The 22658-nt window shown below is 45.4% G+C and overlaps 1 protein-coding gene across 2 annotated transcripts in view; it reads right to left on the bottom strand.

Annotated features, from left to right (window-relative positions):
- The window catches only part of AR (androgen receptor), a 237338-nt gene extending 229898 nt beyond the window's left edge, over positions 1-7440 (bottom strand). The window contains exon 1 of one of the 2 annotated variants that reach the window (XR_014560169.1): positions 5428-7413. Coding sequence is in view for 1 of the 2 variants with exons in the window: in XM_083722171.1 (XP_083578297.1) it covers positions 5428-6608 (1181 nt within the window). In the remaining variant the exon portion in view is untranslated. Of the gene's footprint in view, positions 1-5427 lie in introns of both variants that reach the window. The other variant, XM_083722171.1, reaches the window with a different exon arrangement.
- Between the last annotated feature and the right edge of the window lie 15218 nt (positions 7441-22658).

Raw genomic sequence — 22658 nt, 5'->3', positions numbered from 1 at the left:
TTTATGTGACAGGCTCGCTCCACTGAAAGGACTTGAGGAGGAACAAAGGATGGAGAAACCCATACGGCTGCAACTGGGTTATCCACTGAAGAAGAGTTAAAAAAAAGAAAAGCACCTATAAATCAGAAATCCTTATCTTAGCCCCAGCAATTTATTCATCGCTAATCTCCCCACATCAAGAGAAAATCAAAAGCTACTCACAGGGCAAACAGATTATGAAGCTACACAGCAACTTCACTCCCAAGGGAATAAATAACCTTTAAGGAGATTGATCTGCACATAACATCAAGGAGGGTAAAAGACCACACACAATCCCACCCCACACATGCTCTTTGCTTGTGCTGCCGGGAGAGTGCAAAGCTAAAATGAAGCAGCCACCACTCTCGCTGTCAGGTGGCATTTAAAGCACCGCAAAGAATAAAGGTGATGGAGAGGCAACTAACCTCCTTACTCAGCAGGAACCTTAATCTGCATTTGGCGAGAACTCTTGCAAGCCTAAAAGTAACTGCCAGCTTGGGAAATAATTGGAGGTAAAGAGTGATAAACCTGATTAATAAAATGCAACGCGCGATCCAAAGCAAGCTATTTGGAAAACAGGTCCCACAAGTTTTGCTGTCTCCCTAGGAAATGTGCACAGCACTACATCCATTTATGGCAAGAGATGGCGGTGGTGGCAGGCGGGCGGGAATAAAAGAGGCCAAGGCTGGGTGTGCCTTTGCAAGCTCTGGTTCAGGGGTAGCCAACATGGAGGCCACTGGCACCGCTGGTTGGGTCTGCTGGGAGACCAGTTACACCTGGAGAGCACAGTGCAGGGTGCCCATGCTCTTGCCACAAGCATTTTCGTTCAGCCAATGTGCCACTCCGTACAATGGTGTAGATTACCCTTGGGGGTCTCTTCCAACTCGGGGGTGCTGTGATTCTACGAGCATGAGACCCAATGTGGTTGTCAAGGGTGTTGGGCTTTTGTCTGGTGGGCTAACCAGCACCTCTGGCTATGCAGTGTAACACGGTTGTTTTGAGGGTGTAATATGTTGGGGTGAGGGAAGAGAACTATGTACACACTATCCTGAGCTTCCTTCGAGAAAGGGGGGCTAAATATGCAATAAAGAAATTAAATATTCCCAGTCCCTTCTGAGCTTTTATTATCACTGAGTGATCCAGCCAAAGTTACTTTTTGTTTTAACAGAAAACAATTTCGGCATTTGCTTGAAATGAATGGGTCTAAAAAATGGTGGCAAGGGTCAGCAAACTTTTTCAGCAGGGGGCTGGTCCACTGTCCCTCAGACCATGTGGGGGGGCAGGACTATATGGGGGGGAGGAGATGAACGAATTCCTATGCCCCACAAATAACCCAGAGATGCATTATAAATAAAAGGACACATTCCACTCATGTAAAAACACACTGATTCCTGGACCGTTCGTGGGCCAGATTTAGGAGGCGATTGGGCCAGATCCTGCCCCCAGGCCTTAGCTTGCCTACCAATGTTCTAGTCTGTTTGTTTTTGTATGATAAGGGGGTGGGGGAGACAAGCTGGCAGTCTTCTCTCAAATTGCTCAGTAAAAAATAAACCTGTTTCCAATTTGCAGCATTACGGGAAAAGACACAGGGCTAACAGATATATTAGTGTGCAGATGGCACCTAGCTTTTTAAAACTTTATTAATGTTATTTGATAAATAACTTATTTGAGTAGTTGCATTTAGCTGTTTTGCTTTCTTGGGTAGATCTATCATGTCACCCACCACCACCAAAGTTCTTACTACGGGTCTTATGACTGGGTTGGTGAGGGAGAGGAGACATTGCCGTCTGTCCAATAGAGCTGCAGTCCATTTTCCAGTAAAACGAAAATGAGCTTTTCTATACTTGCCCGTAAGCAATTCATTACCCCTGCTGTCTGCACCAGCAAGATTCAGCTGTTCCATTTTGAAGAAAGTGGGCTTTACCACCCAGTGATAATGTGAGAAATAAATATTATTCAACAGCTCAGATTGCAATTCTTAAAAATTGCAACGGGACTGGGAGTCACAAATGCAAAGGCCTAATTCAGCTCCGCTGACATCAATGGGAAACCTTCCCATTAGTTTCCACAGAGGGCTGGGTACAGCCCAAGAAAAGTATTACAAAGGGAAAGGGTAATCAACTGCTTACAAAGTATATTCTTTAAAATACACACTTGGGTACACTAGTTTGCTTCTCTTCCGCAATCTATCTAATTTCTACATCTGAAACTCCCAAAATGTTTCCCACGGAGTGGGGAATGTAAAATTGATACAGCATATTCAGGGATGGCACTCCAAGGGGAATTTAAATGCTTTAAAGGATCTAAAACCACTTACTCCCTAAAAGTCCCTAAAACGACTTCTTGGGAAGCAACTGAAATGTTATGGTCACCGTTCCAGGTATTAGGCGTGCAAAATCTTAAATTCTATCTATTTCCACTTTGCCTGGGCAGAACTGATTCTTGCTGTGTGTATAAAAGGGCAAAAAAAGAAGGTGGTGGAGACATATAGCAGACGTGAATCAACTTTTGACTCAGGGAGACCCGAGCAATGAACCCCATTTTCTCTGACTCAAAAGCTTCTATGGGTCAGCATTGATGCATCGCCCAAGATGCTTGCAAGCACCACACAGATACCACTTGCCTTACTCACCAGTAGTTTAAGGCAAAATCTGGACAGTGCCCCTTCCATGAAAATGGGGAGGGGGAGCTGCAGGACAAAGCTCAGGGTAGCATAACTGCCGTGCTTATATCGCCGAGCTGCATTTTGAGAAAGCAGGACAAAATGGCGGACGGTTCAAGTCTTCAAACCGAAAGCAGCCCGATATGAGAATCACGCCTACACGCAAAGGGGCTCTTTCTGTGCTGGTTGTACATTTCACCGATCAACATGCACAGAACTTCTTGCCTTCCCCCCACCCCACTGTATTATTCCACCCCTACCCAGCACTTCTCCTCCCAACGTGTATCATAAAGACACAATCAGGCAAAAGCAACACTGGACTCGGCTGCGATGAGTCCCACATATAATTTGTGCATGCCATTTTGTACAGGCAGAGCACCCCTGTAACTCTAATGATTAAATGCCTTTGCAAAATCATGCAGTAGTTTATTAAGATCCCAAGTTATCAATTCAGTATCTTTGTTGTAAAATGTTATGGGAGGCTTGGGTTGTGGCCGTCCACAACGTTTTTCCAGACTATGAGCCTCTGGGACATGGATCAATTCATGCTTTCTTTCGTTTTAATTATATTTATTTGTGCTTTCTACCTCAGCCTCTGGATAGGGAAGGCTGACAATCTAACCCATTCATTATCAAATGAAACAAATATTAAACAAAGACGCTAATGCAAATCTGTCTAAACCTGGTTAAGCTCAAACACTGTAATTTTAAAATCACTTGAGAATATGATTCTAAACGTACATATTCACTAGAAATAAGTTCTGGTGAAACCGATAGCTTTTCCTCCTGCATAAACACATTTTAGCATCCTACTCCAAGCGACATTGTAGTCCATAGGACTACAGTGCTTCAATTTAAGGATCTTTTGGATTGGGCTGCAAAACAGATTGTAAGAAAGAGACTCGCTCCTTAAGGAATTAGGGATCCTTAATCGTATATAGCTGAAGCCAAGATTAAAACCTCCTTGCTTACGTTTCTTTTTGTTAAAGGATCATATGAATCTGATTTCAAGGAAGCCATCACCACTCCTATAAAAGTGCACTGCATTTGACTGTTGCTTGTAAAATAATAATAATAATAATAAATGTTGATGTGGAAACTTTACTACTAGTGGCAGAAATTTTATTGCCCAAACAAATGAAGTCATTGTTACATCACCAGAGCAGGCATGAGGTACTCAGGGAGCGATAAGTCTGAGTTCCTTTACAACTGGATTCTAGGAAGGGAAGGACCTGATCCTTGTCTTCATTTTAAACTCATGGCCTCACCACTAAGAATGTCAATACAGGTGCCACTGGTGAGATAGACACTGGCTAGCTAAGGAGTGTGCCAGGACAACCAGCACACAAGATACCTAGGTATTAAAAAAGCCCATAAGTCCAGCTGAGTCAACCAGCTGCAGGGGGACAGACATAGAATGGGTGTGTGGCAAGGGTAAAAGTCCAATGCCCACCAACTGAGCAACTGAGGTTCAGTTGTTAAGTGGAGAGTCCCATCCAGTGCATTGGGGCTTCCCTCAAATAAGCATGGTTACACCTCAAACACCAGAGCAAGTATCTCATGTCTCACCTGCTCTAGCTAAGCAAAGAGAAAAGAAACGTTCTTTTAAAAAAAATTGCATATGCATACCTTTATATAAAGGCCCATACTGATCAATTATGTGTTTAAATTATTTACATCAATTGTATTTTACAACCTTCTGTTTAGAAAGTAGCTTGCAAAAGTTTTTAACCGCTTGCTATATTTGTCAACCAACTATGAGATCTCTCTTGCGTGTAAATAATATTTGCAGCACAGCTTAATTCAAAATGCAGTTTCAGTTCAGTCTCTAAAGGGGTGAGAATTCAGAAGTGGGAGCTCATCCACATTTATGGACACAAATTTACTTACCTTAATTTACGTCTGCTGTTGTCAGCATTTCTAGAAACTCGCTGGAGCACACAAAATACAGACAACTTTTTATATATAAAAAATAACGACACTGAAACGGCCCTGATTATTATAAAGAGACTCGGCTATTCAAAGTGGGGGGGGGAGGAGGGGGAGATAAGAGCAAATTTAAATATGAATAATCATAGCTCCATATCTCTAATGGATCGCTAAATCACCTTTCAAAGTCCTGGTTTCAGAGCATAGAAATCCTGGCGCAAGCACCTTCCCCGATGAGTCATGGGAGAAGCAACGGCAGTGAACTCTGCCAGAACCTCGCTCAAAACAACAAAATAATGCTACATTCATGCAGAGGACTCCCAACTGTATTAGGAATCCAGAATGCTGCTAAAGCCAATGAAATCAACATTTCTAAACGATACCCCCAAATCCTGACATTCAGTCAGACTGAAGAAAGATTTACCCCGAGAAAACTGGGGTAAGTTTTTTTTGGGGGGGGGGGGTTAATATAGTTTTTGCTTTATCTACACTTGATCAGCAAGCTCAGCAGACAGGTTGGGTATTTACCTGCGAGTAGCTCCAGAGCAGAGTGGGCCTTGAACCAGCAACCATTAGGACGAAGCCCTCCTTTGGACCCCTGCCCTGCACCAATTCACACCCAAGGAAATTGCAGGAGGAGATGCAAAAGGTCATGCAATCCACACACACCTCAAACCAGGCTAAAAAAGAATACTGGTTGCAATCCTTCCCTCTTCTTTTTGCAAACCCGGGATCTTACCCCTCCAATCTGCCTGCAAGTGTTTTGCAAAACCCTACCGGCCCTCGGCGAGGAATATCTGAGCGCGTTAGCCCTTTACCTCATGTCTCCGTAGGCCCCCGGGTAGCCCTCCATCCACGGGGTGAGCTCCGTCTTGATGCAGCCGGCGGCAGGGGCGAAGGGCATCCTGCCCACTACGCCCCCGGGATACCACACCTCGGACGGTGGGAGCTCTGCGCCCTCTTGTCCAGACGGCGGGCCCTGGCTCCTGGCGTAGCCGAAGGAGGCCGGGGGTGCGCCTTCGTAGAGCTGCCCTTCCTCGGTGAAGAAGGGGTGCCAGCCGGGGCCAGGAGGGCCGGCATAGTGGGGCGCCAAGGCAGCAGGCACGTCCCCGGCGCGCCGGCACTGCGGCCCCCAAACGGCACCGCCGGGTGCGTACTCCAAGGGGCTCTCCAGCTTGATGCGCCCATGTGAGGCCAGGGCCAACTGGAAGTTGTAGTAGTCTCGGTTCGGGAAGGCTCCCGAGGGCTCCTCCAGCTCCGGAGAGCTCTTGTAGAGGCTCAGGTGTCCTGGCACGTCCATGGCCAGCGCGCCCTCGCCGCCAGCAGCGCCGCCGCCAGCGCTTCCCTCCTCGGCTTCCATGATCTTGCAGCCGCCCAGATTCAGGGGTCGAGCGTGCGCGCCAGCGAACATGCAGTCGCCGCGGGTCGCCGCCACCTCGCCGACGCCGGGCGCATCAAGCGCTTCCACCGCCAAGCCCATGGAGGCGGAGACGGCTTTGCACAGCTCCTTGGCGCTCTCCCCCAGGTAGTCAGTTTTGTCAGATGGGGCTTCCTCGCCTCCTCCGCGGGGCTCGCTTCCTTCTGCCGCCTGCAGAAGACTGCTCTCACCCAGGATGTCTTTAAAGTCCCCCGGGCAACTCTGGAAAGAGGGGCCTCCCAGCAGGGCCAGAGAGGACGGTGCGGACGAGGGCGCGGACTCCTCCCGCTCATCGGGGGACTGCAGCGTTTTGCTCACCTGGGGCTGCTCCTCCAGCGGCAAGTAAGTGGGCGAAGCCGGGTCTTGCTGGTGGGCGCTGGGCTCTTGCAAGTGGGACCCCGAGGAAGATGACCCCGCCGTCGCGGACGCCGACACCTGGTGGCTGGGGCCAGCCTCCTCCCGCAGGGATCCGGGGTTCTGGAACGCTTCGCGGACACTCTGAAACAGGTTCTGGAAGGCACTTCGAAAAGCTTTCGCCGGCGGCCGAGGATAGACTCTGCCCAGACCAACGTGCACCTCCATGATCTCTCCTGTGGCTGGACGGCAAGGGGAGTGGGGGTCAGCCCGCTGTGTTTTTCTCTGGCTGCAGGTTGGTTCTGGAGACTCCTCGACTGGGCGGGATATCAGCTGCGAGAACCGGGCTTTTCTACCAGCTTCCGACGGCGACCAGCAGAGCCATCCCTTGGGCCGTCGGGGCACGCGCGAGGCGCTCCTAAATTGGAGCAGGTGCAGTTGTCGGTGGTGTGCGAGAGAAAAGCCGGTCGGCCCTGGCCTCTCGGGTCCGCCGCCTCCCACCTGGGGAAACGCAGAAGTCAAGGCGCTAGTCCGCTGTTTTTTGTTGTTGTTCTTTTTTTGTTTTTTTCAACTTTCCCAGCCGGAGCGAAGACGCAGCCGTTGGCAGTTGCTGCTGTTGCAATTGCAAACTGATGCCTCTCTTGCAGGGGTGAGCTGAGGTTACAGCCGGGAGAGAGAGAGCGGCTGCTGGCTGGAGGCGAGAGAGCGCCGCGGCCCGCACACCCCCTCCTTTCCTTGCAAGCTCCGCCGACGGACGGACGCTTTGGAGGCAAGCTGGGCTGCCCGGAGAAGGTGAACCCGGGCGCGGAGGGAGGGCGGAGACGGAGGCTGGCGAGCCGGCAGGCCTGGGAGGAGCGGCGGTGCTGGTCGCCCAATCGGCGCAGCGGCCGAGAAGATCCCTTGAATCCGGGGCGGAGAGAGCAGCAACAAGTCGCGGTTGGTGGGATAGAAGCAGTAAAAGTAAGTGGCTTCCCTAGGCTGGCCACGCCGCGCGCTCCCGCGCTCGGCTCCGCTGCTGTCGCCCGGCGCGCCTCCGGAGGATCGTGGACAGGGCGGGGGAGAAGGAAGCCGGTCCGCCTTCGCTCGGGTTTTATGCGCTTCCCTTCCCGCCCCTTTGGACTCCGATTCCGGGGAGGAGATTGGCTCCGCACTCTTGCTCCGCCTGAAAGCGCTGCGCCGCGCCTTGCTCGCTCTCGCTTTCCCCCGCTCGGCAGTCTGACTCGATGGCCTCAAGAGATCCCAAGCTGCGCTTTAACTGCGCACAGCAGGCAAGGTTGCGCCGATCCGGGGCCGCTTGGCACTACTGTGCCTTCCTGGCGACTGCTCGGCACATGTGCATGCCCAGTTCCACCACGTGCCGGACGGCGGAGCTTGCAGAGAAGCCTCTACACACGGGAGCGCGGGCTCAGAGCTCACTCAAAGCGCACGCAAAGCCTCAGATACCGATCTAGGTATCGCTTGGCAGTAGCGAACGTTCGACGCCGCTGTAGTCGCTACAGCGCTTTGCAATCATGTTGCTCCTGCATAATGGTTAGAGTGTGGGACTAGGACCTGCGAAACACCAAGATTCCAATCCCCACACTCTTGCCATGAAGTTTTGCGTGTAGCATTGGGGAGCCGGCACTGCCTCTCAGCCTTACCTCACAGGGCTGTTGTGGGAATTAAATGAGGGGGAGACTTATATGTGCTGCTTGGAAAAACCTAAGATCGGATATAAATGCTCTAGCCATCCAGCTGACAGCAACACTGGAGTGTTGATCACTCCACACACTGGGGTGTTCTAGCAAATTGGGGCAAGGCTTGCAACTTGTGGGGTGTTTCCAGGTGGCTGCTTATTGTGGGGTGGCTGCTGCAATGGCAGGCCTTCCTTAAAAACCTCCTATTGAGTTTTTGTTACATGCAAAAGCATATCAACACTGAAATAAAGCAGGTAAGCAATGAAGAGAAAGGAAAAAGGCAACACATTGAAATAGCAACAGCAAATCGGCCTTTCTAACAAGTCTTGCAAATCTGGAATTACACTGAGTGAGTGAATGTATTTCTATGGGTTCGTACACATTTCTGCTTGTCCCGCTCCTCTCCTTGGGAAAAGGATTCACTGCTGAAATGGAGCAAATGTCAGTTGGTTTTTCTGCAGGTTGACGTTAGTTCCAATACAGTGGTAAAGAGCGAGTTTTCCTGGAGAAAGTGGTTGGGGCAGGTAGAATACCTCTCAGACCTGTGCACCAGTGGAAGTGTGAGCAAGCTCAGAATTTCTTTCCATTCAAATGAATTCCCAAAGCAGCTTACAGACCACAAGTACCGTGTATTTCGGGTCTACTGGCCGCAATAAAGTTCTTTTTGTGTGTGACAATAAATAGCAAGAACATAATGGAACATTAAAGGTACAGCGTAAGTCGTATAAATTAACAAATCATCAGTGAAACAATTGCAATCTATAAAACGCTATTAATAAACCAGCAACTAAAAAATAAGCTGAACACCACAGCTACAGCATAGGGCATATTATATGACTCCCCGTACTAGATAATCTGATAATGCTGATGCTCCTGACTTAGACCTTGCTACATTAACCCCTGTGCAAGTGTGCTCATTCTCTGTGCCTATTTTATAGTTTGTTTTCCTCTTTTTTCAATTTCCACCTGCAGTTACAATTGTTTTCTCTTTTCTATATACAGTCGCACCTTGGAATCTGTTACGGAAGTCCATTCAACTTCCAAAATGTTCGAAAACCAAATCGTGGCTTCTCACTGGCTGCAGAAAGCTTCAGCCAATCAGAAGCTGTGGAAGCCCTGTCGGACGTTCGGGTTCCAAAAGAGCGTTCGCAAACTGGAACAATCATTTCCGGGTTTGCGGCGTTTGGGAGCCAAAACATCTGACTTCCAGGGCGTTGGGGATCCAAGGTACGACTGTACTTTATAAAATGAAAATAAATACTTTGAAAGGAAAAATTAGACACAACAGCAAACCAGCATACCCCCCCAAAATCGTATTTCCCCGATTATCAAATGGTATTGAAATACGACAATAAAGATTGAGAAGCCAGAGGGATTAATATATTCAAAGAAAGGAAACAAATCTGCAATGGGATTCTCATGTTGAGCCACATCCCCAGACCACCCACCAGCATGCCTTATTTATTTATTTATTTATTTATTTATTTATTTATTTTGCAGCAGCCGTGCTCTGTCTGACTTCTATAACACTGGAACTCATGGGCATCCAATGAAACTGAATGTGGGAAGATTTAGGACAGATAAATTTCTCCTTCACGCAATGTGTAGTTAAATTATGCAACTCCCTCCCACAGGAAGCGGTGATGGCCTCTAATTCGGATGGCTTTACAAGAGGATTAGACAAATTCATGGAGGAGGAGAGGGCTGTGGATGGCTACTAGCCATGATAGCTATGCTTTGACCTCCATTGTTGGAGACCTCAAGGCTTTTGAGCACCAGTTGCTGGAAACTGAAGGAGGGGAGAGCTGCAATGGCACTCGGATCCTGTTTTCCCACAGGCATCTGGTTGGCCACTGTGAGTACAGGATGATGTACTGCACGGGCCACTGGCCTGGTATAGCAGGCTTTTCTCACTTATTCTCTTGTGTCCAAGGCTTGCTCATAGGCTTCCCATTGGAGAAGCTGGTCGGCTGCTGTGAGAACAGGTTACACCATGGGTAGGCAAACTAAGGCCCGGGGGCTGGATCCGACCCAATCACCTTCTAAATCCGGCCCGCGGACGGTCCGGGAATCAGCGTGTTTTTGCATGAGTAGAATGTGTGCTTTTATTTGAAAGGCATCTCTGGGTTAATTGTTGGGCATAGGAATTTGTTCATCCCCCCAAAAAAAAATATAGTCTGCCCTCCTCAAGGTCTGAGGGCCAGTGGACAGGCCCCCTGCTGAAAAAGTTTGCTGACCCCTGGGTTACACCAGTGGCAGGATCCAGCAGGCTCTTCCTATATGTCACTGGCATCAAAATGCCAAGCTGCATCTCCCAATACCCCTCTTTAAATCTAGATTAAATATCTGCTAGGTGGAAACCAGTTACCCAGATTTAAATATCTGTTAGTTAAGTGGAAACCAGTTACCCAGAGTGGTAGTGATGATAATAATAATAATAATATTAATAATAATAATAATAATAATAATAATAATAATAATAATAATATATTACTTATACCCCATCCACCTGGCTGGGCCTCCCCAGCCACTCTGGGTGGCTTCCAACAGGATATTAAAAACACAATAAAACATCAAACATTAAAAACTTCCCTAAACAGGGCTGCTTTCAGATGTCTTCTAAAAGTCAGATAGTTGTTTATTTCCTTGACATCTGGTGGAAGGTTGTTCCACAGGGCGGGCACCACTACTGAGAAGGCCCTCTGCCTGGTATCAAACATGTTTCCTCCAGGCCAGTGTAAATAAAATATATCCTTTTTTATTACTAAGGAGCTGTTTTATGAAGCTTGTGAGGCCGGTTTGAGTCCAGGGAGTGTCCTGTCTTGTGCTCTTGGTACAAAATTCCCTCCTCTGGTTTCCGTGCAAACTGTGAAGTAGGGTGTGATCTCCCACTACTCCTATAGTCCAGTGGCTTTCTTTCTTTTCTTTTTTAAAAAATAATATTTATTAAAGTTTTAAGGGGTACAACAAGAAAAAGTAAAAAACATCATTTTAAACCAAAAACAATACAACACATCCCAATAGGTAAAGAAAAAAGGATAAGATACAAAAGAAAGAAAAAACAACAACAGAGGAATAAAATCCATTAAACAAAAAAGAAAAAACAAAGAAAAATACAGCAAATCTTCCCATTACTTAACTTTCATTAGCTTATTTCCTTGACCTCCTCGCACCTCCCTTTTTTGTATTCTAGATCGGTTATCCATTTCAGCAAATCCTTTCCCTCTTTTAAAATTTTAGTCCTGTAATTTATCTTAGTATAATGTAGCTTTACTTTCCCTCCTTTCACCAATTAACAGTCAGTTATTCCCAAATCCTTTATATCATTCCTGCTAAAATCACATAACATCATTCCAACATCCTTCTAACAGTCATTAATTTTACAACGTTTCTGTAAATAGTCTTTAAATTTCTTCCAATCTTCCTCCACCGACTCTTCTCCCTGGTCTTGGATTCTACCAGTCATTTCCGCCAGTTCCATGTAGTCCATCACCTTCATCTGCCATTCTTCCCGGGTGGGTAGATCTTGTGTCTTCTAGTACTTTGCAATAAGTATTCTTGCTGCTGTTGTGGCATACATAAAGAAAGTTCTGTCCTTCTTTGGCACCAATTGGCAGACCATGCCCAGGAGAAAGGCCTCTGGTTTCTTCAGAAAGGTATATTTAAATATCTTTTTCATTTCATTATAGATGAAAGTCTTAATCCTTGGGCATGTCCACCAAAGGTGAAAGAATGTACCTTCGGTCTCTTTACATTTCCAACATTTATTATCGGGCAAATGATAGATTTTTGCAAGCTTGACTGGGGTCATGTACCACCTGTATATCATTTTCATTATATTCTCTCTTAAGGCATTACATGCCATGAACTTCATACCTGTGTATAGTCCAGTGGCTTTCAACCAGTGTGTTGTGGCACCTTGGTTGAATGATGGTTAGGGGTGCTGCGGGCAACCCTGGCCTCCGTCCCTCTTTCCTTCCCTCCCTCCTCTGATGCCCTCTCACGTCTCTGCCTCCCAAAGGCTTGCGCAGCTGTTTGTTGCAGCAGCCCTGGCTACAAGCTCCCCAGACGAATGGTGCCTCTGGGGCTGGCCAGGGGGTTCTGGCTGCCAGGAGCTGAATAAGCAAGCAAGTGGGCGAGGGAGCCCAGCCAGCCAGTCCATCAGCCCTAATTTTATGGCCTAGTTTTATATGTTGTATTTTTATTTATATTTTCTAGGAAAAACATGCTTACTTGGGATCGTCGTTTAAATTTATTCCCACTCTGTGGGCAAAACACACAAAACCTGCTTAAGTTTAGGTCCATTTTTTCTTTGTTTTCTTTAAAAATATGAGATATGGAAATGGGAATACAAATCTAATTAAATATCTCTGTGACGTTTTCTTTTTTTCAAAATCCAGAGAACAAGCAAGTAAGAAACATTTGCCTTTTCGAAATCCTCCTGGTAACTCAACCAAAATTCATCTGCAAGGTGCGTTTAAATGCAAGATTGAATACATTGTTTATTGAATACATAAATTGTTCAGACTGTGGCATGAATCCACCCAGGACTCATGGGAAAATGTGGTGTTTTCTCTTAGAGCAATCAAATGAAACTTTAACACACGGCATGATAAAAGTATTTTGTCAGGACGAGTTACTTGTTGTTTACTGTTGTAACAATTGTTTTCTCAAAATTTATCTTCTGTACCATGAAAATAAATAAAAACAGTAAAAAAGAAAGAAACACACACACACACACACATTGATATGATTTTATTAACTTTGGGAGGCACCTTTTGACCAATAATTGGAATTTTAATTCGTTTTGCTGGGGTCTAGGATGGCCATGTCCAAAGCCCTGTAGACTGAAAGTGTCATCTGTTTGAAAGGCTGTCTGGTACAAGTGGCCTTGAATCAGTGCATCGGCAGCATCTGGGCAGCAGACTGAGCAGGCACCCAGGTTGTATAGCCACGGCCTTCCCCTCTAGGGTGTTTAAATTTTAGGGATTTAAATTTGCACCGGCAAATATGCACATTTTATCCAGAGAAGTGCATATGTGTTAGCAATGTATAAGAAGAATCTGGCTTCTGGATCAGGCCAGTGGCCCACCCAGTCCAGCATCCTGTTCTCACAGTGGCCAGCCAGATACCTGTGGGAAACCCTCAAGCAGGATCTGAGCACAGGAGTCCTTTCTCCTCCTGTGGTTTCCAGGAACTGGTATTCAGACGCATCATGGCTTGGCCTGGAGAAAACAAATAGAGAAAAGAGTTTTCACAACTCTAGAACTTGTGGACCTCCAGTGAAGCTGAATGTTGAAAGATTCAGGATGCATGGAAGGAAGGACTCCTTCACACAATGCCTAGTTAAACTATGGAACTCACTCTCACAGGAGGCAATGATTAGAGAAATTCATGGAGAAGGCCATGAACAGCTACTAGCCACAATGGCTGTGCTCTGCCTACCAGGCTGGAGGCATTAAAGCTTCTGGATTCGAGTTGCCGGAAACCACAGAAGGTTAGAGTGCTCTGGTGCACAGGACCTGCTTGCAGGTTTCACTTTGATGCATTTGGTTGACCTCTGTGAAAAGAGGATGCTGGACTAGATGTCCACTGGCCAGATCCAGCTGTTTCTCAAATATTGAAGATAGAGCAAACTATGGAAACAGAGGGGTGTGGCGTCCTTAACTCTTTCCACCACACCAGCTCCTCCACTGTAGCATTGCGCCTTTTGCACATCACCACCACACTCACCAGGAAATGTAGGGATCTGCTACACACCCATTTAACTGCATAAAATAAGGCTTCTAAATGTACAGCTTTAATGGAGAAAGAGCGAGCTTTTTAAAAAGAAGATCAAGCTACAGATGAGGAGTTGAGGTTGGGAAAGAGTTGCTTGCTTAAGAGTGCAATCCTAAGGTGGTTGTGGTGGCGGCATCCGGTGCCAGTTAAGCCACTGCATTTGGTCATCTGCCAGACTCTCACAGGAAAGGTGGAAGTAAGGTGCAATCGTGCTCCATTCTCTTAATTTACCTTGGTTTTTTATTTTCATTTTCCTCATTATTTTTCTCCTACTAAGAACAAAGGCATAAGAGGGGCTAGTTTATTTCACTCAAGTCTATGGACCGTGCCCTACTGGGCATGTCATAGAATCAGAAATGTAGAATTGGAAGGTGCCCTAAGAATCATCCAGTCTAACCCCCTGCAACGCACCCCTGACAAATGGCCCATCCAGCTAAAGAACTCTTGGCAAATGGCCCATCCATCCTCTGCTTTGAAAAACTCCAAGGAAGGAGAGTCCACCACCTTCTGAGGGAGTCCATTTCACTGTCAAACAGCTCTTACCATCAGGAAGTTATTCCTGATGTTTAGTTGAAATCTCCTTGTCATTTGAATCCATTGTTTTGGGTCCCACCCATGTGACAGCCCTTTAGATATTTGGCTCTCATATCTCCTCTCAATCTCCTATTCTCCAAGCTAAACATCCCCAACTCCTCCAACTGTTCCTCATAAGGCTTTATAGGTAGCATATTCCATAAGATGGAAGCCTTCACAGCATTAACACTCCACCCCAATCTCTGACCAGTTAATGTCTCCAGGCATCCCAGGTGCTAACCCAGAGGTCAGTTTCCTTGGAATGAACGTCAACAGAGATTGTGGTGTCTTTAGGATATACAGTTTTATAGACATATACACATAGGCAACCTGAGCATAAGCTTCACAGCATTAACTCTCCAACAGATCTTGCTTCTCCAAGAGCTTTGGATCCAGCACGGAGTAAGCAGGTCTCTGTAGATCCAGCTTCCAGCCTGCTTCCAGCTCAGCTCACATACACCACCCTGGTTCTTGTTTTCTGTCAGGGCAGCTAGGTGAGGGAGGGCGGTAGATGAAAGGCTCACCCATTAGCACTGAGGGCCCCAATTCTTAGTTGCAGCTCTTGCAGCCCAGCTCATTCTTTTTGGATGCTGATCACTTAAGACTTAAGTGGTTCTCAACCTGTGGGTCCCTAGATGTTGTTGGACTACAACTCCCATCATCCCTGAGCTCTGGCCTTGCTAGCTAGGGGTCAGACTAGTTCAGCAAAGTCCTCTCTTACATTCTAACCCTCACTGGGTACAGAATCCCAAGAAATGGGCTCGGGACATCATCCAGACTGACCATCCAAACCCACAACATCATTATCTATTGAACCCTGAACCGCAAGCAGCACATATTTTGATTATATAATTTGCTTATTAAATGGTTATTATAAAGGGAGCTGAGGATCTTTAGCCTGGAGACAAGGAAGCTAGGAGATGAGGGCTATGCTCTGCCCTCCACAGTGGGAGACAGCAATGCATCTGAATGCCAGTTGCTGAGAAATTTAGGAGGGGAGCGCGCTCATGTCGTGATTATGGGCTTCTCATTGGGACACCTGGTTGGTCACTGTGACAACAGGATGATGGGCTAGATGGGCCAGTGGCCTGATCCAGCAGGCTCTTCTTATAATTCTAATTATTCATAGAGGATGCAAAGAATCATAGACACCGAGAGACAACAGGACTGCTCAAGGTGCCCCAACTATAAAATTGGAAAAATCGAGAGATATATAGCCGCACTGGCAGCATATCTCTTCTTTCTCGTATCCAATAATGCAAGAAGGGCCTTTACACTCGCCAGAAGCTCAGCTCTGCCCTCGCTGGTTCTGGAAGGAGCCTTTTTAAAAGTCCCATATGCTCAGAGACTTTGCGCATGTTCATTGTGGGAGATAGTAAGCCCAGAGCACTTGTTCTTTAGATGTCCCTTTTATGAAGAGGCACGTAGTAAGACCATTGACTGGTGAGGCTCTCTGACCTCCTGGAAAAGCAAAAATTTGACCTTTTCCTGTTAGGCAAAGATCAGAAGATGACCCGGATGGTCGCCAGATTCTGTGTACAGATCTGTAGACGCAGACCACCTCCAACTCAAACTAGTTCATTAAGAAAATCCCCAAACTCGGTTCCATGGGTAACTCTGGGTCAGCTCTCTGCGGTAGTTTATCTTAAAGTTTTAAGTGTCTATACGCTTATCGCATTTATAAATTTTAATTTTATTGTTGTACATTGTTTTAATTGTTTGTTTTCCTTCTGGGACTGTACCCCCCAAGTGTGTTTTATAAACTGGTCTCCAACTGTAATAAATTATCTTTCTCTCTCTACATAGAGGATAAACTACTAGGCATGGTGTCTATGTGCTTCCTCCATTGTCAGAGGCAGTAAGAGCCTTCTCCCCTCCTGTGGTTTCCAGCAACTGGTATTCAGAAGCATTGCAGCCCCCAACTGTGGCAGCAGATCAGAGCCAGCATGGCTAGCAGTTGTCAACAGCCCTCTCTTCCATCAATTCATCCAATCCTCCTTTAAAGCCATCTAGGTTGTGGGGCATCATTTCCTCCTGTGGAAGCAAGTTCCATAGTTTTAACTATGTGCTGCGTGAAGAGGGACTTTCCCTATAGCATGGCAATGGCTCAGTTAACAAGGAACCTGCGTCGCAAAGGCAGACACAAATGAATTATCTCGGAGCCTCTTTCCATTTCAGTAAGATGTGTGCAGAATTTCAGATCGGAATGACTTTGCAGTTCCAACTGCTGTGATTTTGTGCAATAAAGTTTACTGTGTGTGGTAAGGACTGCAGAGGGAAAATATGCTAATTTTCTATATCATTTGCATTCAGGACTAGGGGTGGGGGGAAATATCCCCCAATTTATTGTGAAATGCTTTACCCCAGTCAAAACATATTTTTCTCTTCCTCTGTCTGTGTTCAGTTCTAATACAATGCTTCTTGTCAGAATCCAAGCCTTTGATTGTCCCAGAGCAGGTGTAGCTAAACTCTTACGTGCTGGATTGAATCTCTTTAAAAAGCAGGGAAGGGGTATTGAAACTAGAGGTACAAAGCGGCCTCTTCATATCATAAACTAATGAATCCATCCATCTATCCATCCATCAATTTTTTTGCTATGGCAGAGTGACATACAGTTGTTTTAAACAAAGAAGCCATTTGTACATTCAAACCAGCATAAGCAATCAATCTAAAGGGACAGTTCTGGGTTGTTGCTGTTTTTAAAAAAACTAGATTAAAATATCCTATCTGTGCAAAAGAGTCATAGATAATTATTTATTTTCATTATTTATTAACGAAACTCCTGTTGGAGTACAGTGGTACCTCGGGTTACAAATGCTTCAGGTTACAAACTCCGCTAACCCGGAAATAGTTGCTCCAGGTTGCAAACTTTGCCCCAGGATGATAATTGGAAATTGCGCCACGGTGGCACGGCGGCAGAGGGAGGCACACCTCAGGTTAAGAACTGTTTCGGGTTAAGAACGGACCTCCAGAACAAATTAAGTTTGTAACCCGAGGTACCACTGTAACCACTTGGCCTCCGTGAGAACAGCTGGATTAGAGACGGGCTATTGGCCTGATCTAGCAGGGCTCTTATTATTTTTTTATATTTAATCTGTATGCATTATGTTATACAAATATGTTTTTCCTCCTTCTTAATAGCAGTAATAAAACACTAAACATTTCCTAACCGTTACAACTTTGCCAAAAGCTATTCTCACCTACTGTCTGTTGTATTCATTTCTCTTACAACAGTTTGCATTGCTCTGATTTTTAAGCAAATAGGGTGTTTGCCCTTTCAGGCAAAGATGTACCAGGAAGAGATATAAAAATGTTCATCCTGTAAACGATGTGAGCAAACTTTTGAGCCCCAGTGGCTGCATTTGATGGTGAGTGGAAAGCTTCATATTCAGACACATCTGAAGCTGCCTTGTACCGAGTCAGACCCTATTGGTCCATCTAGCTCAACATTGTTTGCACTGGCTGGCAGCAGCACTCCAGGATTCCAGACAGGAGTCTGTCCTGAACCCTCTCTGGAGGTGCCACTGGGGATTGAACCCAGGACCTTGCAAGGCAGACATTCCACCACTGCCAAAATAAAACTTAAAATTCTAGCCCTCGTGTATTTGAATAAAGGGCTCATTTAGCTAATTCAGCCATTTATTCAGAATAACGAGGACTAGATTCATGAGGAACGTCGGTGTGTCGATGCTGTGAAACCCTCCATCACAGGCTCAGGTTGTATATATGTGTAGATAAACAATATAACAAAGTCAATACAGTCTCTGCTGTGCCTCATTCTGGAAGTGAATCCTGGGTAAACACCTGGAACCCCTGGAATCTCACATTGCTGTGGAGGTTGAGGTGGCATGCAACTGTCTGCAGTCTCTCCCTAGCCCTACTGGAAGATGCTGAAGATTGAGCCCGGGACCGTCTGCTTATTTATTTATTTAATAATTCAAAATAATTCAAAAATACTTATTTCATAAAATACACCACTTGAGTGTCAAAGAAACAACCCTCAAAGCATCTGAGAAAGGGGGGGGGGAGGAAGTAAAAAAATTATCAGCTAAAAATAACTTATTTAAAACATTAAAACAATAGCACCACCGGTAAACTAAAAACAGATTAAAGCATTCAGATTGAGACATTCTACATGTCTGCCTAAATAAATAAAAAAATTTAGCAGGCGCCAAAAAGAATACAGTGAAGGCACCTGCCTGATGTCAATAGGCGGGCGCTGCCACACTAAAAGATCGATTTCTTTCAAACATGGAATAAGTATTATTTGCCAGTTGTGAAGCAGTCAAGTGGCCATATACAGTGGTACCTCAAGTTAAGTACTTAATTCATTCCGGAGGTCCATTCTTAACCTGAAACTGTTCTTAATCTGAAGCACCACTTTAGCTAATGGGGCATCCTGCTGCCGCTGCTCCGCTGGAACACGATTTCTGTTCTCATCCTGAAGCAAAGTTCTTAACCCGAGGTACTATTTCTGGGTTAGTGGAGTCTGTAACCTGAAGTGTATGTAACCTGAAGCATATGTAACCTGAGGTACCACTGTACAGGGTAAGGTGATGTGTTTGCAAGGCAGATGTTCTACCACTGAAGTGCAACCCAAGGACCATAAATGTTTCCCCTCCCCCCTCCCTCCCCCTCCTGCTACCCGTCTCAGCCTAACCTACCCCACAGGGTTGTTGTGGGAACTGCCTGGGGTGGCAGGGAGAAAGACCCGTGTATACACCACCTTGATTATTTATTAAATTTGTATACTGCCTATCATCCATAGATCTCAGGTCAGTCCATAACATAAAAATGCAAGATAAAAAACATAAAATTCGTAATAAAAACAGTACCAAAAATCATCTCCCTGGAGAAAAGGATGGGATATAAATTCAATAAAGAACTAAGTAAATGGCATTGCAGGGCTGGCTTTTCAATATTATTATTATTAATTTATTCTCCCTCAAATCCCAGGGAGTGTTACAGCATTAAGGCAAAACATTGAAAATAGTTTAATGCATCCTACAATCATAAAAAAAACTTAACCAAGAAAAGGATACTGTTGCATTTATTTCCCAACATTTAATATACTGATTAATGCAGTCATTTCCAAGCGGTGTTCAGTGAAGAAGAGAGGAGGAGGATAAAGTCAGTTAAAATTCACCAGACAGTCGGGAGCAGCTTACTTAAAATGCCTACTGAAATAAAAGGAAGACTTTGCCAAGCACATGAAGTTCAACATGGAGGTGACTTGTCTGATGGGAGAATGTTGCGCAAGACTGGGCCCACCATACTAAACACACTGCAAATGCCACACTTTTTACCCTCTCCCTCTGAACCCCTAATTTCCCTGATACTAATCATCAGCTCCACCCCTCTCACCTCTCTCCAAACCTCTGATCTCATGTTCTCCCCATGCAGTTCCTACCTTCTGCTCCTAAATCGGAAGGAATAATAATCATATATTATGCTACAGGTGTCAGAGAAAACCAGTTCCATGGTTTTTAATAAATTGATATTTTGGTCTGTTGAGGCCCTGACTTTGGAAATCCCTGTCTATTGAAACAAGGTAGGTGCCTTTCCTGTATCCTTTTGGTGCCTGTAGAAACATTTTTGTTTAGGCAAGTTTTCAAGATATCTAGAATGCGGCTGTGAATGCGGCTGTGTTTTAGCTGATTGCCAGGAGAAGACAGAAATGCTACTGGGTGACAGAGAGAAGCTGCAACTACTCAACACCTACTTTGCATTTGTTTAACTGGAGTGTTTTCCCTTGGGAGATGGTGGACTCTCCTTCCTTTGAGGTTTTTAAGCAGAGGTCAGGTGGTCATTTGTTGTGGATGCTTTAGCTCCAATTCCTGCACCGCAAGGAGTTGGACTAGATTACCCTTGGGGTCCCTTCAAACTCTACAATTCTGGGGGGGCCACCAGGTGGCGTGTTGGAAGATGGCCGACAATAACATCTCTCTGACCTATACGAGGTAATTAAGGGGCTGCTATGGGAAGTATGCAGTCTTCCTACCCCCCCCCCAAGGAGATGGGGGGGCTGCCTTGCCAGCGGTGTTCATAATGCACCCCCTGATCCGAGAGATGGGGGTGCCGAACACTTGGCACGAGCCCTCGATGAAGTCAGATCTTCCTGACGCCGATTCCAATCAGCGCATGCTGGTTAGCTTCAGCTCGGAATTATAATTGGAAACATACGATTGGAATGAAGCTGAAGCACATACATCAAGTAACGTTCAAGAGATAAGACTGCTGATTAATGGATCTCTGTGACCAGAAGTGACGGACAGATAAGTAAATCTTCTGATGAATCACCATTAAGAGACTATGTTTGGAATGAAGGGGGGGTGGAGGAAAAAACTTTTTTTCTTTGCACGATGTGATATTAATAACCCTTCACCCCAGATAGAAATAAGATCGTTGTGTTTTTACTAATCACAAGCAGGAATTCAAGAACTGTGGGGGATGGATTATAACAGGAGAGAGGAATGGTGAACGGTGAGAAAGAGGAAAATTTTTATGACGCAGTTAAAAAATGGCATCTCGCCAAGACACGCTTGCTGGAGAAAGAAGGACAGGAGAATCAGGACCGTTCGATTGAGAAGGAATGTTGGAACGCAAGCTTGACCTGACAGAGCCTCCTTATTTATTTGGCAAGCCTGAGAAAAGTAAAGGACAGACCAAAGATTAAGTTTTTTTATGGAAGCGTTGAACAGAGGCTGTCCCTGAGTGATATGATCTTTGGAGAGTACAAAACCCACACAGAGGATGCCTGTTTTCAATCTGCTTGTGAAAATTATCAGAGATTGCAAAGAAAGGAATATACGATAACAACAAGAAGATGAAGAAAGTAATAAAGGACTATCTGGATTGAACTGGATAGAACTGTTTAATTAAAGCAGTAATATAAGTGGTGTTTGGACTCGTTCGGAGTTTTGGACTCGTTCGGAGCTTGATGTATGGGTACCCCCAACAAAATTAAAAATTTGGCTGTATAATTTGGAACTAATGTGATTTGGATAATGTGGTGTGATTGGCCTGTTAATAAAAATTATTTTTTTAAAAAATAGCCCTACAATTCTATGATTGCTGGTTTTAATTTTTTGAAAGTCTTAATTCTTTTTTACGAATCATTTTATTGCTTTGTTCTCTCTGTAAACTGCTTTGAGGTTTTTTTTATACCATCAAGCGGTATTTAAACTTTAGGGAAAAAATAAACAATGTTCTAAAAGTTTTAAAGAGGTTTGTTAACTTCTTTTTAAAAAACTAATGGTATCTACATCAGCTACTGCTCACCACTGTCCAATTGTTCCCTTTCATAAGAACATAAGAACGTGAGAAGAGCCTGCTAAATCAGGCCAGTGGCCCATCTAGTGCAGCATCCTGTCCTCCAAGTGGCCAACCAGGTGCCTGTGGAAGCCCCCAAACAGGATGATAGAAGAAGAAGAAGAAGAAGAAGAAGAAGAAGAAGAAGAAGAAGAATTATTTATACCCTGCCCATCTGGCTGGGTTTCCCCAGCCACTCTGGGTGGCTTCCAACAAAATATTAAAATACAATAGTCCGTCAAACATTAAAAGCTTCCCTAAACAGAGCTGCCTTCAGATGTCTTCTAAAAAGTCTGGTACTTGTTGTTCTTTTTGACATCTGGTGGGAGGGCATTCCACAGGGCGGGCGCCACTATCGAGAAGGCCCTCTGCCTGGTTCCCTGTAACTTGGCTTCTCGCAGTGAGGAAATTGCCAGAAGGCCCTCGGCACTGGACCTCAGTGTCCAGGCAGAACAATGGGGGGCACTCGAGCACTCTCCTCTCCTGTGGTTTCCTTAAGGTCATAAGAAGAGCCTGCTGACATTGAAGTATTTTTCTTTTGTTTTCTTCTTTCTGTTTTTGTGTGTCATTCTGCTCTGTGGTTTTTGTTATAATTGTGGAAAATCTAATAAATTTTTTTGAAGAGCCTGCTGGATCAGGCCAATGATCCAGCTTGTCCATCAGTGGCCACCCAGGTGCCTCAATGGGAAATCTACCAGCAGGACTTGAGCACAAGAACAACTCTCCCCTCTTGTGGCTTCTAGCAACTGATGTTCAGAAGCAGTGCTGCCTCCAGCTGTTACGATCTAGCGTGCTTCTGGTTTAGTCGGAAGGGAAATACACAGTCAGGGTAAAAATAATAGCACTCTTAAAATATCACACCACTGTGGCCAGAATCCTGCTGCGGAAAGCTGAATCCATTGAACCAGCTCTCTTCCTGTTGCATGAGGTCACCGCT

The sequence above is a fragment of the Podarcis gaigeae genome (genome assembly GCF_964106915.1).
Source record: "Podarcis gaigeae genome assembly, chromosome: Z".
NCBI lineage: Eukaryota > Metazoa > Chordata > Lepidosauria > Squamata > Lacertidae > Podarcis > Podarcis gaigeae.
Note: the sequence above shows the minus strand (reverse complement) of the source record. Positions and strands in the feature narration are given on the sequence as shown.